The sequence below is a fragment of the Clarias gariepinus genome, chromosome 16 (genome assembly GCF_024256425.1).
Source record: "Clarias gariepinus isolate MV-2021 ecotype Netherlands chromosome 16, CGAR_prim_01v2, whole genome shotgun sequence".
Lineage (NCBI taxonomy): Eukaryota > Metazoa > Chordata > Actinopteri > Siluriformes > Clariidae > Clarias > Clarias gariepinus.
In genome coordinates, this window is record NC_071115.1 from 11,867,349 (window position 1) to 11,883,223 (window position 15,875).

The window sequence follows — 15,875 nt, forward strand, 5'->3', positions numbered from 1 at the left end:
TAGGGCAGGAGGCGGGCTACACCCTGACCAGGGTGCCAATTCATCGCAAGGCGACAGTGCTAACCACTACACCACCGTGCCACCCAGTTCTGAGACATACAGGTTAAGTTAATTGGTGTTCCCAAAATGCCCATAGTGTGTGCATGTGTGCCCAGAGATGTACTGGCACCTTGTGCCAGTAATATTCCTGGGATAGGCTCCAGCCCGTCCACAACCATGTACAGGATAAGCAGTATAAAAGATGAATACATTTATATTTTATACTAGAGGTCTACTGCAGTAGTCAGAGATTTCGAAAGCATTTTGTTTACACTGATTGTGTGTTTGCTCCTGCAATGTAGGCCCTTTTGTTTTTTCCCAAATACAAATCAGTGCTTTTCAAAGAAATTGAACATTCTTAAGAACATTTACGATGCTATGTACTATAGTTTATACTATAATATACTATAATGTTAATTTCACGGTGGTACTTCAGGTATACATTACAATGGCATCATAGGGACTAAGGCATTTTAGCCGGTACCGTAGTAGTACTATGGTATGTACCAACATACTCTGGTGAATACCCTGGTAGGTACTGTGCCACTTCAGTGGGTACCATGGTAGGACTATAGTATACACCTCAATACCTTGGTGAATACCATAGTACTATTGTGTATGACAGTGGCTATGAAAGTTCATCACTAATAATATGTGTGGTAGTGTATGGTACAGGCATGTTATGCCCAATGGTACTGTATGTACCACTCTGTGTATAATAATATGCACCCGTTTCTTTAAATATATATATATAGTTAGATGGTTCTTTATGCATAATTGATGCACTTGGGTCACTGTGTGGTTTAACGAAGGAAAAAACATTCCTCTGAAACTGCTCAGGTACAGGGACTGGTCTGAAAAAGAGCCAAAACTTGTCAGACATGAAAGGCAAAAATGAAGAAGATTTTCTGATATTGTGTGAACTCTCCCATGCCTCTGTGTCCATAAAACAACGTTCTCACTGGATTTCCTGATTCCTTATATGGTAATACTTCCTATAGCCCATGTCCAGATGAATATGCATGCGAATAGCTTGTCTCTCCTGGAACCCTTTTGTCTAACTGGAAATTGCTCATGCATTTCCTATCGTCTATCTGTCTCCGGGTCTCTCTTTGACTTACATGTTAATGACTTTTGTGCTTTTAATGTACATAACAAAGGGCACTCGCCCAAAAGCTTAAATATGCAGTTTTTTGCTGGTAAACAGAGAACTTCAAACACATCGTGCATACATGTGTCTGTCCCTCTTTCTCGATTTGGGGCTGCAGACGCATCATGCAATAATTTTTCCTTTAATTAATTTTAAACTTGAAAAGAAGCTTGTAGAAGCGTGTATTCCATTCATTTACATTTATAGCCTTTGGCAGATGACCCTATGCAGAGGCGACATAAGTCTATATTCATATACAAATATGAGAAAGAAACCATATCCTATGCAAAAAACATAAAATGCCATAAAACTTTAGTTTAACACTTCTGCATATTCATGCTCTTATTTCAACAGCCAATCATATAGCAGCAGTGACATACATAAAACATGTAAATAAGGGGAAAGTCCTTGACTTTATGAGTTTATGTAGTGCGCTGCTGCTTTATTGGGACTGCATTGATGAACACATGTATAGGTGTTTCCTATTAAAGTACCTGGTGTGTATTTTATTGCATAGTGTGTTATACATTTCTTATTTGGGTTTATTTCTTATTCACAAAACTTGAATCATGTAGGTTCAGCTAATTCTATATTCAGACTCTTAATCATCATGAGGTTGAGTGTCAAAGCTGTTGGGCATCCTTGTTACATGGCATATGCAAAGTAAACTATTTCACTGTGCTGTAATGTGAATGTAAAATTAAGACATAGCTAAGAGTGAGCTGATGTGGGTTGAAACATGTCGTGTGAGCGTATGTGTATTATAACCTCTAACCCCCAGGAAGCAGCATTTCACATAATTTAGCTTTCACAGTTTGTTGCTTTTTAAGTCGGCACTCCTATCAAATCTATTTTATCACATCATCTACATCATCAGAGTCGAGTCGCTTTAATGTCATAGCTCATTAGGAAACTAACACCCGAGAGTGTATATAAATGCATTTTGTTTGGCCAGGCTTTAACTTTAATGGCATACAGAGGAATGCTGAAGAAGAATGAGAAAATTCAGAATAATTGCTGTTCTCCAACAGAGCAGAGGAAGGTGTGAGTGCTTAAGCATGGAACTCATCATCTAAGTCTTTAATGAGATTACAATGAGGCATGACACAGCTTAATTTAATCTCATTTCAGTCCAATCAGCACAAATATCCGTTTCCTTTACGGTGTAATTGCACAGAACAGTGGCCCACTTGTCGATTTTCCAGAAGAAAACTCTTCATTCAAAGAAAATGACCGGCATTCTGTTGTTCATACCAGTGCAAACAGTACAGTATCATATACACATACACAATGACTGAGTGCCAATAAAAAGAGGTCTCACACAGTGCTCGAGTACAGAAGAAGACAGTAGAGTATATTGTAGCTGAGAGGACGGGTACAGAAAAGCCTTCAGCCAGGCAGCCGGAGATGTCCACTCACCAAAACATTTACATGTATTTCGTATGTACATTCAGTCTTACAAATAAATAACATTAAATAAATTACTCAAATAAATAAACCATAAATCAATAAATGCAACTTATTTGTATATAACCATCTCCCAATTCACAAGACACACCTTACTATCCCCCTGTCATTTCGCAGACAGTTCTCAGTGTAACAGAGCTCACTATGGAAGCTCTACAATGGAAAACCTGTTCTATTAAAGGGATCTATGTAGGCTTTTAAAAACAGAGCAATGCTGTTCATGTTTTAAATGGACAGAACTACCCAGTCATAGTACATGATAATAGGTGACAAATTAAAGGAAAAACCAATGGCTCGGTTACGCATGGTTCTAATGAAATGTGTTTCATTAGAATGAAAATCAATGCAAAATAGTTCTGACAGCTTCATACCATGATGAAACATTTTTATCCTATTTCAAACTGACCTCATCCCAGTCCACAGGGCATGACGTCTTACTGGTCTGATGGGACTCAAAACGATGTAAATTATATTCTGTGACTTCGAAATCAGCAGAACTCCCATCCAATTGATTTTGGACCAGCATAATCGTGCTCTCCATCATCATCATTATTATCATCATCTTCTTCTTCAAAACACTCACTGGAATACATTTTGGAAGAGTAGTGTTCATCCTTCCAGTACAGTTCCATGGAGACAGGTAGGATCAATGCCCATATTTGCTGAATCTGTGTTAGTGGTTCAAACACCTTACTAGGAAACTTTGTGCAGAAGTTTGCCTTTAATTTATCACCTGTTTACGTTTTTAAAATGAACCCATTTTAGCTACATGGATGGCATTCAGCACAGGAAATAAATAACTAAAATCATAGGATAATCATAAAACTCAACATTTGTTAAGACTTAAAGGAATACCCTGTTGTTGTTTCTTTTTTTTTTCAATTTAACCTCCATAATCAAAGCTGTAGCATGTGAGTTTATTTCAGACAATAATTTCTATAGTTGCTGAATTATTTCAATAAATACATACATTTTATAATGTTTCGGTTAAGGATTAGGTGCCCCAATTACCCTATTTAGTTATTTTTTGCATGAAATTTGTTGTATTAGCATCAACACATTTTCGATTCTTTTCTCCGTTCAAAATAACTTCTTGTGCACGGAAATCACACAAGCTACAGATTCTGTGAACGGTGACTAGGTTAAAAAAAAAAAACACAAGTACTCCTTTAAGGAACTTTGATCCAGTAAATGTGCAAAGTTTCTTCTTTGCGATGCAGTGTATTTCCTGCTAGCAGCTCAGTGATGCAGAGACCTGCCCAGCACCCATTACAAGTTCAATTCTGTTCCTGAAGCATACAAATAATGAGACAGTGCATGCCATGTCGAGGTCAGATTAATAATATGGCGAGATAAGCAAAGCGAAAACCAAAGCAGAAGTTTAAGGGCAGTGTGTCAACAGTCCTCCAAACTTCAACACCACGGCCCTGTTGGGTTATTTTAAGCCCAATATGTAGGTCGGGATCACGGAAAAAACGGGTAACAAGAGCTTCATAAAAAGACAGGTGCAGTGGGGCAGGCGTTTTTAGAAAACCTCCAGAGTTCCACTGGGTGCTTTAGAGGAAGGGTTCAGAAAGAAAAAGTCTAATTGTGGAGAGACTCCTGAAATACAGTAGCAAATCGATCTCTCCGTTTAAATGTAATTTAGCAATAATAAATTAGGTGGGTAATAATTCAAATCAAATTAAAAACATTCAACGTAAATAATAATTTGTTGAAAATAAACAGGTCAAACTAAAAGTAAAATGGACACTAAACATTTACTATGTACACCCTGACTGAAAAGCTGTTCCCTTTCTTTCTATGAAATATTAAACTGAAGAGACACAAAGAGTGGGTTAGGAAGGAGAAATCGAGGACACGGACTTGTCTCTTCATCGCTCACTCTTCATAAATAGCGGTTCAGCGGTTTGGAATGCTTACATGCCCATTGCTTTCACCTGTTGTTTCTGCAACTAGTATGATGATGGTCATGTACAAATGATAAGTGCTTGTGTACATTATATTACATACCCCTTTCCCTAAATGTTTGAAATTCAGTCACAGGATATAACTGGGATGAAGAATACAATCCGAAAGTCTGTCGGCATCAGGAGGTTTTACATCAGGAGTATGAAACAGGCTTTATTAGCATGCTCTTGCAATTCCTCAGAGAGGAAACAAAGAATGGAGATGATCGTCATCAGCCCGTCCGTCTCGTTCTCCTTCCTGCTTCCTCTGCTTTTGTTTTCTATCTTCCCAACCTAATGGAACAGCAGGACATGTGTACTATTTGTAATATATTCGTATTTTACCTCCATTATATCTGAGGCCTAAAAACTCTAAGCCTCTGCACCATCTTTCGCATCAGCCCCTCTGTGTCTCTCAGTGTGTGTTAGGCTCTCTTTCTGTGTCACAGGGACTGTAACCGTTGGCTGGGGGCATGATGGGGGTTTTAGGCTCGGAGTCCCTACTGACTGAGGGACGATGATGGCGAGAGGCCCGGGTGAAGAGGCGAAACGCTCCCCTGCAGATCAGACAGAACCAGTAGACCTGCGGAGCCATGAGCAGAGCAGCACCCATGTTATACTTCCACGGAATGGACAGCGGCACCATGTAGACGGGGATATTCGCGTACCTGGATAGATAGATAGGTAGACAGTTAGGTAGATAGTTTATTGATCTCGAAGGAAACTGCAAGCATCCAATAGCAAGGATAGTAAATAGATGAGACGAAATCTGTGACTCTTAAATTTGTATTTCGACCATGAGCCCCTGTCTAAAAACCTGATTAATGCTTGAGAAAGAACATACCTGCCATAGGCGTAGTAGAGGTAGGGGAAGAGAAGAACTCGACAGACGAAGAAAGTGATCAGCATGAGTGCTCCATTAACTTTATGAAGAAGAGTGTGCTGCTGCTTGTACTGAAGCATGAAAAGAAAGACAGAAAGGGAAGGACAAAGGAAGATACAGGGAGTCCATGAGTAAACAGAAAGCTTTGAAAGGAAAATATCAACATGAGACCCAACAGTATGAGGTACGTACATTGCTGTGTCTTTTTAAATGTGAAGGAGAGAAAGCAGTGCTTACAAGAAACAGGCAAAGATACACATGCACAAAAAAATATTGCATTTAAGCAAAGTAAGCTTTAATCGTGCTGGTTTATGGAAGCAATAATACTAAGCGAATCAGTAAGCAGGAAACGATAGCTGATGAGGCAATTCGATTAATGAGTGATAGATAAAATGGTGATGAATGGGTGAAGGACAAAGTGGTATTGGGTACAAATTTGGGGGAATACCTGGATGAGTATTTTCCCCAGACAAACAGATGGAGTGCTGAGTTCAGCTAGGAACATGACACCTTGGAAAAAATCCCCCTTTCCTTGTCGCCAGAACTGAAAAAGGAAAAAAAATCTGTTTCAAATAATATTACTTCAAATATATTACTTACCACTCCACTTCAAATATATATAAATTATAAAAATAAAATTGAGCCACAAAAATATCTTTACACTGCAACCTAGGGTACTTTGGAGCTGCTGTTGTACATGTGAAAACAGACAAAAAAAACCTTGTACATTTACAGAAGGCCTTAATAATAATTAACTTATCATCTACAGCATACTGCTTTATCCTGTATACAGGGTTGCCTATCACAGGAGACTTAGAGCACGAGGCAGGGTACACCCTGAACAGGGTGCCTATGTATTGATAAAAATAATAAATTCACTTCACAGACCTATATAACAATAAAACAGGATTTCTTACTTGAGTTTGACCTATATTTATAGGAGGGCTAATTTGTTTCTTCAGGCATTTTATTATTCAGCATAAAAGCAACAGCAAGACTATTTGGAGCAAAAGTATATTGTATGTTTTCTTATAAAATACCTATTTTGAAGACACCTTTGCAAAATATCTAGTTTCTTTCGTTCTTAACTGTGTTTATACCCTTTATATACACTTCATATTGCTCTGTGTAGGGTTCATCACATTAAAGATTTTCCTGAAGTCATTCCCATTAGAGATCAAGTGTTTACATGGCTAATATTTTCCTATTGAACAGATTATGAAAGATTCACACCATCATCTCATTCTGACTAAAAATGTACTCCGATTGGACTGGATCAGGTAAGACTGTTCAGAATGAGGTGTTTACATGATGCACTTTTATTCAGATTGTGCTCCCATTATTAGTGGAATATTAGAGACTATGTAAATATACCTAACACCTGAAAGTAAGATGGCAGGAACAACAGGCATGTATGGAAACTTGATAGGAAAACTGCCATAAATAAATGTTTACTGAGGTTAAAATTAGATAAAAGTTGGACAAGTGATGAATGGCTTGTTTTAATCGAACTCGGAATAGGTACTTTTGGATAGAAATAATTAAATAGACAATTAGGCAATAGGAAAAAAAAAATATATATATCATTGTAATATTATTATTATCTTTTAAAGTATATTCAGTTATATTTAGAATAAGCCAGTTTACTTGAGCTGCAATATGTGCGATCCTCCTTCCAACTCACCACAGACACAGGGAAGCAGACAGTAACCATGACAACATGATGAAGCACCATGAGAAACTCTCGCCACAGGTAGCTGCGAATGGCTGTGCTCGTTTTTGGCGCAGCCTCCTCGTGACCTTTGACTTGCATCTTGTACCAGTAGCACAGGAACATGGCGTAGATGTCATAGATAAAATAAGGGACCGCAAACAGGATGTAGGTGCTAGTGAGCCAGTGCCTGCAGACAATAAATGCAAAAACAAGAAGAGGAGAAGGACTGAGTGGGGGAGAAGATCATTACCCATGTCTGTCACACAGACCAACAATGCATTGTTGAGGTTTGAATAACCACTGCCTACCTATTCTTCCAATGCTTGACATTAAATGCCACTAAGAGCTGATGTGTGGATTCTCCTTTAGGACTGCGCACCTGTCTAAACATGGCCAGAATAATGCGGCGCAGTGGAGGAGGGGCTGGGGCACTATTCAAACTAACCACTGCTTCCAATTTTCCTTAACTTTGACTATCAAAATCAACCACCAGTATGCTCTGCTCCCCCAGCCTCGCTTTCCTGTCCATGTTCCCTTTCTGGACTAATCCACCCATGCATATGCACATATTGCAGCTGAGTAATAAATCGAGGGCCGGACTGAAAACGTGACAAAGAGAAATTCACTGCAGCGGAAGTAAGAGTCTCAGACAGCTCTGCTTCATCACATTGCCGTGGCCAGAAGAACGCCACAGTGGATTTACAGAGGAAAACTAATTAGGTTGAGAGCCTATTTTGATTAGAGGGACACAAGGTGAGCTGAAGGCACATTCTTAGAAAAGCTCATTTTACAAAACTTTACACTGACATGCATAAAGCAGCCCTGTAGATATCTGTACTGTTAAAAAGAAATAACTACAAGGAGTTAGCTACCAGAATACTACATACTCCAGCCTTCAGTGATTACATAATCACGTTAAGTACAACAGTGCTTTGATTTACGGTACCGTAATACAAGTGATACAGATGTGCAGAAATTCTGAATAAATATCTATACAAAAAAAACGTACTGGTCCTCAATGATGTCTTCACAAGATGATGCAATGACAAACCCAGCTGAAGAAGCCAGGACAGCCTGAATGGAAGAAACTAGCCTGTAATGACAAAATGCAATTAAAAAATTTAACAAAAATGCAATTAAAAAATTAAACAATTCTGCATTTTCTTGTTGAAAGAAATAGAAAATATGATTAAAATGTAAAAAATAAGACACAACAGGCTAAGCTATTATGGGAACATTGTCAGTGACTAGGTGGTGTAATGGTGATGTGCTATTCACATGTGTTGGTAAAGAAAATCCAGCCATTTTTTAAAATTAATTAAATATGACAAGGTATTTTTTTATCATGTTTAGTTACATTTAGTGTTTTAGACTGTCTATGAAATCTTGTTATGCTTACATAAAAGCATAACAGCATCTACTATCTTCTCTAATTTATCACAATGGAGCATAATAATGTTTTTCTTTCCTGACATGACTCAGTAAAGCAGAATATTGTTTAAGGAAATACTGAAGAGCAAAACCTTTGTTTAATCCTCTTGAATTTAATTAGATTGTAAAAAGAAAAAAAACTCAAACTTGACATTGTGCACAGTAACATAGTTCAAAATCCAAAAGGAAGTTTGATGGAAGGTGGTAAAAATAACAATTAAAATATATTACAGTTTTAAGTAACCAATACAGATGTGCAACAAAACCAAAAACTAATGAGATTTCAAAAGTACTCAAATACTTTATATTGAATATAATATCACATGCGCTGTGTTTTTATACTCTTAATGAATACATCCATCTTTTCCATCTGTTTACAGCACCATCACAGCATGCCAGCTTATATCACAGAAAAAAAACGATTGTTCATCTCATAGGTGTAAGACTAAACTGAGATATACCTCGCGGAGACGATGACGGCGTCGGCCTCGCTCCACTTCAGCCCTGGCGCTCGTTTCAGACATCGTTTAGACAGTAGGAAAAGGCCTGGGAAGAATATTGAGCCGGCTGCTAGGATGCTGAGCATGGTCCTTGGCAATACTGTTCTGCCTCGTGGTCTATCTCTAAGAAGTGGAATGACAGGCATCAAAACACATCGCTAACATTAGGAAATTTTAATTGACAACCGGAGTTGATTTATATATACATTTTGGAAATGATTTTGTATCTGGAAATAAATATTATAGTATAAGGCAACATGATTCGAACTGTGTACTATTATAAATATTTTCAAACATCCCTAATCCGAATTATTATTATCTACGCCTAATTTCTAGCCTAATTAATAATTAGCAATTAATTACAGAATAAATGTATACTATAATAAACATACACAAAATATTTGCTTCACTGTTTACTTGGTTGGTTTCTTATAAACCTTGGTTCTGCCTCATAAACCTCCACTGAAATGTCCTAATTATGGTTTGCAAACTGTGCGAGGAAAACTACAATTTGAGTGGATCCCAAATACATGTGGGTAAAAAAAAAGCTATAAACAAAATAAGCACGTTTCATAAATTGGTAATCACCAATTTATCTACTCTTTATTTCCACAAGGAGGCAAAATAATTAAATTTAAAACGGTAAATAAGGCTGTCCCACAAAACTGTATGTTTAACCTGACTTGATGAACTTACTCAAACCAGATCAATGTGGAAGTGCCATTCATTGACCAACGATTAATGGTGCTTTTAATTCTTTTTAGTTATGTAATGTCACATAAGTCCAGAGTCCTTTACCTAGGGGCACTTTATCAGACATTGATCACGGTTAAAAAAACAAAACAAAACTCAGAACCGCATAGTACAGGGGCCTCTTAACATAAATGGCCTGAGCTGGGAAACCCTGGTTTAATCCACGTTCGAAAGGGGGGCTACCAAAATAGACTCAGAAAGGATTAGCCTGCTGGAGATTTTGTAAGATTACAAGATGGAATGAGGGAGGGGGTGTCAGATGTATAGAGAGAAAGAAAGAGAGAGAGAGAGAGAGAGAGAGAGAGAGAGAGATGAAGTAGGTAAGAAACTAAAGAAAGTAAATTAAAGAAAGAAAAAAATAATATTTAAATGATTAATTGGTTCATTATCATTCACTTTGCTATCTGATATCACCCAACTGAGGACAGGTTTCCTGTTAAGTTTCTTCTCAACGTTTCTTCCAGGGAGTTTTTCCTTACCAACATTGCCCTCGGCTTGATCATCACGCAGAATGTGATAATTATGATATATTTATTTATATTATGGGATTTTGCTCATGATTGTTTTGTTATTCTTTATATTTGTTTTGTGACAATGAGCACTGTTACAGCGCTATTTGTCTGCAGTTCTTATGATTAATATGTCTACCCTGGTATAGCAATTTTTGGGATGCCGTTGGATTTATCTTGGTACAGTACAAAGCAATAAGATATTTTGGACTCCACATCCTTGATTGCCAGGCGCCGTCTGTTGATTCTCTGGAAATCCTCCAGACCTATACAGTATCTCAGTGGCTTATAGACACCATGTCCATTTTAAAAATGAGAAGAAAAAAAAAACAAGATACTCTATTAGAGGTAATCATGGAAAATTTACCAGTAGACAGCTGCCTTTGCTGATGTACTTAAACTCTTTGCAGTGTCTACCCTGAGTAACCCTTAAACCCATATGTTTTTCTTTTCTTTCTTTTTTATATTTATTTTGACAAGGTTTTTTTTTTCTTATTTACTTTTTTGTTGTTTTTTAGTGTGTGTTAAAATTCAGCTTTTTATTTCTTTATACGTCTGTTTACTTCTGTGTATATGATATGTTTGGTATGGCAGTTATATATAAAAAGGGCATATAATCATGTTATTTTCTCTTTTGGTCTCTATTAGATTTGTCAATTTTTGCTTTGTTAGAAGACGAATGTTGTTCTGATTGTACAATTATGAATGCTTTACCTAAAAAAAAAAAAAAAAAAAAGATAAAACCTATTTGGTTAGAAATTAATTATACTGTAGAAAACTGACCATACAGCTCACTGTTTTAGGTAAATACATTGTAAGCATACAATCAGTTTGCTTTCATAAACGCGTCCATTTTCTCCCCACTTTGTATTCCAAACACACCGAGCTCAGGAATGACGTAATTCGGGGGTTCAGTCTTCCCACTTATGAGTAAAGTAAAATGCAGAAAGAAAAAAAGAAAGAAAGAAAGAAAGAACAGAAAAAACGGCAGAAAGATGGGCTAAAAGTGGAAGGGGAAGAGAGGACGGCACTGAGTGGTACCCTGAAGGGGTGGATGGAGAGAAGGGAGTGGATTGTTCCCTTCCTATACAGCAGCACCACACACAAACAGAAGCCTCCACACACACACACACACACACACACACACACACACACTGCAGGAAAACACACTGTAGCATAACAGCAGCACGTACAAGCAAAACAATCTGAACGTACAAAATACAACAAAATATTAAGGAACGTTACGCACTAAAGTTGGCAGAAACGTCTTGAAGGGATCAGCAGTAATGTGAAGCGTGGACGGAGCACATGAACCATGGTGTTTGTTTCTGCATTGCAGCTGCAGTTGGGACAGCTTCCTTCATTCCTGATTTACACACACACACACACACACACACACCAAACAGGCCATTGTATCACCAAAACAATGATAGGTTGATTTTTTTTTTGAAGGCTTTATATCCTTATAGAATACTAACATTTTTACAAATTTAAATCATTATCCCTGGCTGAGGAGCCAAGCATGCAGATTACATTACTCATCACTTATTGGATCACTGGCACCATGACAAAAAGGAAAAGGAAAAAAAAGAAGAAGAAATAATAATAAAAAATAAAAAAAAAGATAGATAAATATTATCACCGGTTTCTGGTGATTTTTCTCGGATGTAAATTCTGAGAAAACGGACCCATAAAACCCTGCATTTACATCTCGGACTGGTTTATGAGTGTCACACAGCTAGCATGTTTAGTAGTTATTAGCTAACAGAGCAGCGCAATGCTTCCCATTGTTTCCATGGCACTGCACCTCCATCATCATCATCACCACCACCAGCAGCAGCAGTTCGGCGGCGCGTGCGGCAGCGCAAAGGCAGGGTTTTAGCACACTGCTAACCACAAACGCGCTCACATTTCACCTCAGACATGTTTGCTTTTAACGCCATAAATCGTTTCATTCCCGTCTTTTAGACCTAACCATCCTCATTGTGGCATGATGAAACGAGGCCGCGCGCGCGTCCTCGAGACGGCGAACGGTCACGAGGTTTAAACGCCACCAGCTAACACGAAAACCGAATATATATCAGATTTAATTCAATCACAAGCAGAGTCGTTTTTCCCCCCGTTTTTTTTTTTTTTTGCTATAGTGTAATATGTCAAAGCCGAGGCGAGGCATTTCAATCTGAGCCGGCGCGCTCGTGCACAAACCTGATTGACGTCCACGTGATTTCTATCCACGTCCAAATCTCCTCGTTTTAAATCAAAAGGTTGAAATTACAAAAGCTAGGACTGAGCTGAGACAACGTGACGCGCCATAACCGCCTCCCAAACCTCACCCAATAACACACACCGGAGTGCACTACTGCGCTGGTACAAGCTTTACCCGTGGTGTAGTGAACCTGCGCAGGGAGCACACACACACACACACACACACACTCTCTCTCTCGCGCGCCCTTTCTCTCTCTCTCTCTCTCACACTCACACACACACACACACACGCACGCGTTTAGGACGCGGCCGCATCACATCCAGCATCACATCCAGCATAGGCGGCTTTCACAAGCATCCGCCTCCTCACGCTTATCCTCCATAACAACGCCTCATCCTATAGGTCTGAGTCCTGCTACATGGCAATAAACAGCACTGTCATTCGCCCACAGTCGGAATTAAAAACTAATAATCCTGGCAGCAACTAAGCACACACAATATCACACATCCTGCTCCATCACCTCGATGAGGTCAGTCGTGCTGGATTGGATAATGATCAGCGTTATTATAGCTACAGTATAGAGTCAGAAGGACACACAGCTCTGCAGATTGGTCCTGAGGCAAACTTGGTACAGCACAATCACTTACATCACTAAACATGAAGGTTAACAAGCTGTCTACCCCAGGAAATTCAGGGCACAAGGCGGAGTACACCCTGGACAGGGTGCCAATCTATCGCAGGTTGCATACAATCACACGCCAATCTTACATTACCTTGCGATGAACAAAATATTACTATACATAAAATTGCCTTTATTGGATGCATGGACATTTACATTTGAATTAATGATACAGTAAGTATCGACCAGCATCTTAAATTCCATCCATCCATCCATCTAGGAACCTCTGTAGTCCCAACTAGGGACCATGGAGGCCAACGTTGATTACCATTGTATTTATTCCCATTTTACGACCGTGGTAGGACCTCCGGTCAACATTCACACGTATTCACACACTACGGGCAAATTGAGAACAACAAAAAGCCTAAATGCATGTCTTTGAACTGTAGGTGGAAAAATGAGAACCTGGAGGAAATCCCCCCAAAAGGTGGAAGAACATCATAACTCCATGCACACAGATCCAATATAGTAAGGGAAACGAACACGAACCCTGTAAGGCAGAGGTGCGAAGCGACAGTGCTAACCACTAAGCCACCCTGCTGCCTACTTGTGTTAACTTGTGTATCTAAATTTTTTTTAAAAAATTCTAAGAAAAAAGGCAAATAATGAGCACCTGCAATAAATAACTTCTATTCTATACATGAATGATTGTTAAACATCAATTCACACAAGCACACACACATGCACACAGTCTCTCACTACAGGCACTAATCAGGCATGTATTTGAAATATGGGGGGAAACAGGAGTACCAGGAGGAAACCCACCAAGCACCAAAGAATGCAAACTGCATACACATAGACAGTTTGCATACAAGATGTAAACATGCAACCCTTTATATGTGGAGGAACTAGCGCTAACCACTGAGACAATTAACTAAACATCCATCCATCCATCCATCCATCCATTATCTATACAGCCTTTCCTGTCTAGGTTTGCATGGGGACTAGAGCCTATCCCAGGATAGAAGGCAGGGTACATCCTGGATGGGGCCCTGACCTGTCTTAAACACACACATGCACACTAACACTACAAAGTGTGTAGTAATTTGAAAATACCAGTCAACCTTGTCGACTGGATGTTTTTTGGCTATGAAAGGAAATCCACCTAGCACAAAGAGAATATGCAAACTCTATGTACACAGGATCAAAGGTGAGACTGAAAGACCTGAAGATGTGGGGCAACAATGCTAACCACTGAGACAATTATTATTATAATTATTTATAATTTGAATACATTATAAAAACATCTATCTATCTATCTATCTATCTATCTATCTATCTATCTATCTATCTATCTATCTATCTATCTATCACCCACGCAGTAAAGAGATATACAACAGGAGGAGAAGCATCACTGCTCTTTGGTAGGCAGTTTAAAATGTCTGATGCATGTATTCACTTGTTGGCATCTACTACTAAAAAAGCAGTACTTTTTACTCTTCTTTGTTTACATGTACACCAGAGTCCAGAGATCCAGATGTGAGCAGAGTAAAGAGCACTGAGCTACATTTGACTGTTAAATACACAGTCAAATAGGTTACATTCTGCTCGGACACCTTAAGAGAAAAGGATAGTAGAGAGACGAGCTTAATGCTGGCTATGCAAAATCCATTGTATTACATACCATATAGATTTTAATGTTTGTAATGAAAGAGTTAGGGCGAGGCATGTGATGGAAATGTAATGTGACAGGTTTACTTACACAGAATAGGTGTTATATGCAATGGTAAAGGTGTATGTTTATAAAGGAACTATGTTCATTATATAATAATAATAATAATAATAATAATAATAATAAACTAATATTTTAGTAGTATAAGCCCAGGAGTAAAACCATTAGTGGTGATAAATTAAATTTATGCTATAAAATATACTGCTATAATAAACAGGTGGGCTATTATAAATAATGGCTCAGAGTTTGAGAATTATATCTATCTATCTATCTATCTATCTATCTATCTATCTATCTTAGATCAATTCCGTTATATAATTATATGTCTCTGTATCTCACTTCTCATCAGCTATGTTTATTAATTTACCTTTTTTTCTGTATCTAGTCATCTGGTTATTTACACATGACAGTAAAATATACAGAATAATGAATTTCATTTTTTTTATCTTACCTGTGTCTCACACCACTCCGTGTCCTCCAGCAGCTCTCTGCTTGTCTCCACCAAATGTCTCTCTGAGCTTCATTTCACTTTTAAATCTCCGCCGCAGGAGCCGGTAGGAGTGCAGTGATTGGCTGAGAAAAACACAAGCTCCTGGTGTGCAGCTACTCCACTGGAGGGTTCGTTTGATTAACAGGATTCCAAGCCAATAGCTAGTCAAAATAAAGTGACCTGATGGTACAAGTGTTTGCATTCATTGTAAGAGCCATAAAGATGTTTTTTTTTAAATGTTATAACATTTTAATTTAAAGAAGGTAATTTTTTAAATATTTCTTTACTATTTATAAAATATTTTGTAGACACGTTGTAACCCTATTCATATAAAAAAGATGACTTAAATAATAATAATAATAATAATATCAAAACTTTTTGATACCACCAGGACTAGTTTTGTAACACGCCAACAGATGGCAGCACAAGGCTG

At 38.2% G+C, this 15,875-nt stretch overlaps 1 protein-coding gene across 5 annotated transcripts; it reads right to left on the minus strand.

The window, feature by feature from the left end:
* Positions 1 to 2,020: 2,020 nt before the first annotated feature.
* Positions 2,021 to 15,453, minus strand: tlcd3ba (TLC domain containing 3Ba). 5 transcript variants are annotated; one of them, XM_053515444.1, is made up of 8 exons: positions 15,404 to 15,453; positions 11,645 to 11,761; positions 9,095 to 9,256; positions 8,212 to 8,295; positions 7,173 to 7,389; positions 5,937 to 6,032; positions 5,450 to 5,559; positions 2,022 to 5,273 (listed from the first exon to the last, which is right to left on the minus strand). In XM_053515444.1, the coding sequence occupies exons 3-8, from the start codon at positions 9,217 to 9,219 to the stop codon at positions 5,021 to 5,023; spliced, it is 885 nt and encodes a 294-aa protein (XP_053371419.1). In that variant the 5' UTR covers positions 9,220 to 9,256; positions 11,645 to 11,761; positions 15,404 to 15,453; the 3' UTR covers positions 2,022 to 5,020. The 5 variants fall into 5 exon arrangements, with proteins under 5 accessions (XP_053371422.1, XP_053371421.1, XP_053371419.1 ...); XM_053515443.1 differs by lacking the exon at positions 15,404 to 15,453 and adding an exon at positions 12,601 to 12,797; XM_053515445.1 differs by lacking the exon at positions 15,404 to 15,453 and adding an exon at positions 11,874 to 11,935.
* Between the last annotated feature and the right edge of the window lie 422 nt (positions 15,454 to 15,875).

What these genes read in the sequence shown, in the direction of transcription:
- tlcd3ba (XM_053515447.1), bottom strand. Translation starts at nt 9,219, where the DNA reads ATGCTCAGCATCCTAGCAGCCGGCTCAATATTCTTCCCAGGCCTTTTC. An exon ending in GCCGTCATCGTCTCCGCGAG is followed by an intron (nt 8,296 to 9,094) that starts GTATATCTCAGT and finishes TTGTCATTACAG; the next exon opens with GCTAGTTTCTTCCATTCAGG. An exon ending in CTCTACTACGCCTATGGCAG is followed by an intron (nt 5,274 to 5,449) that starts GTATGTTCTTTC and finishes CTATCTATCCAG; the next exon opens with GTACGCGAATATCCCCGTCT.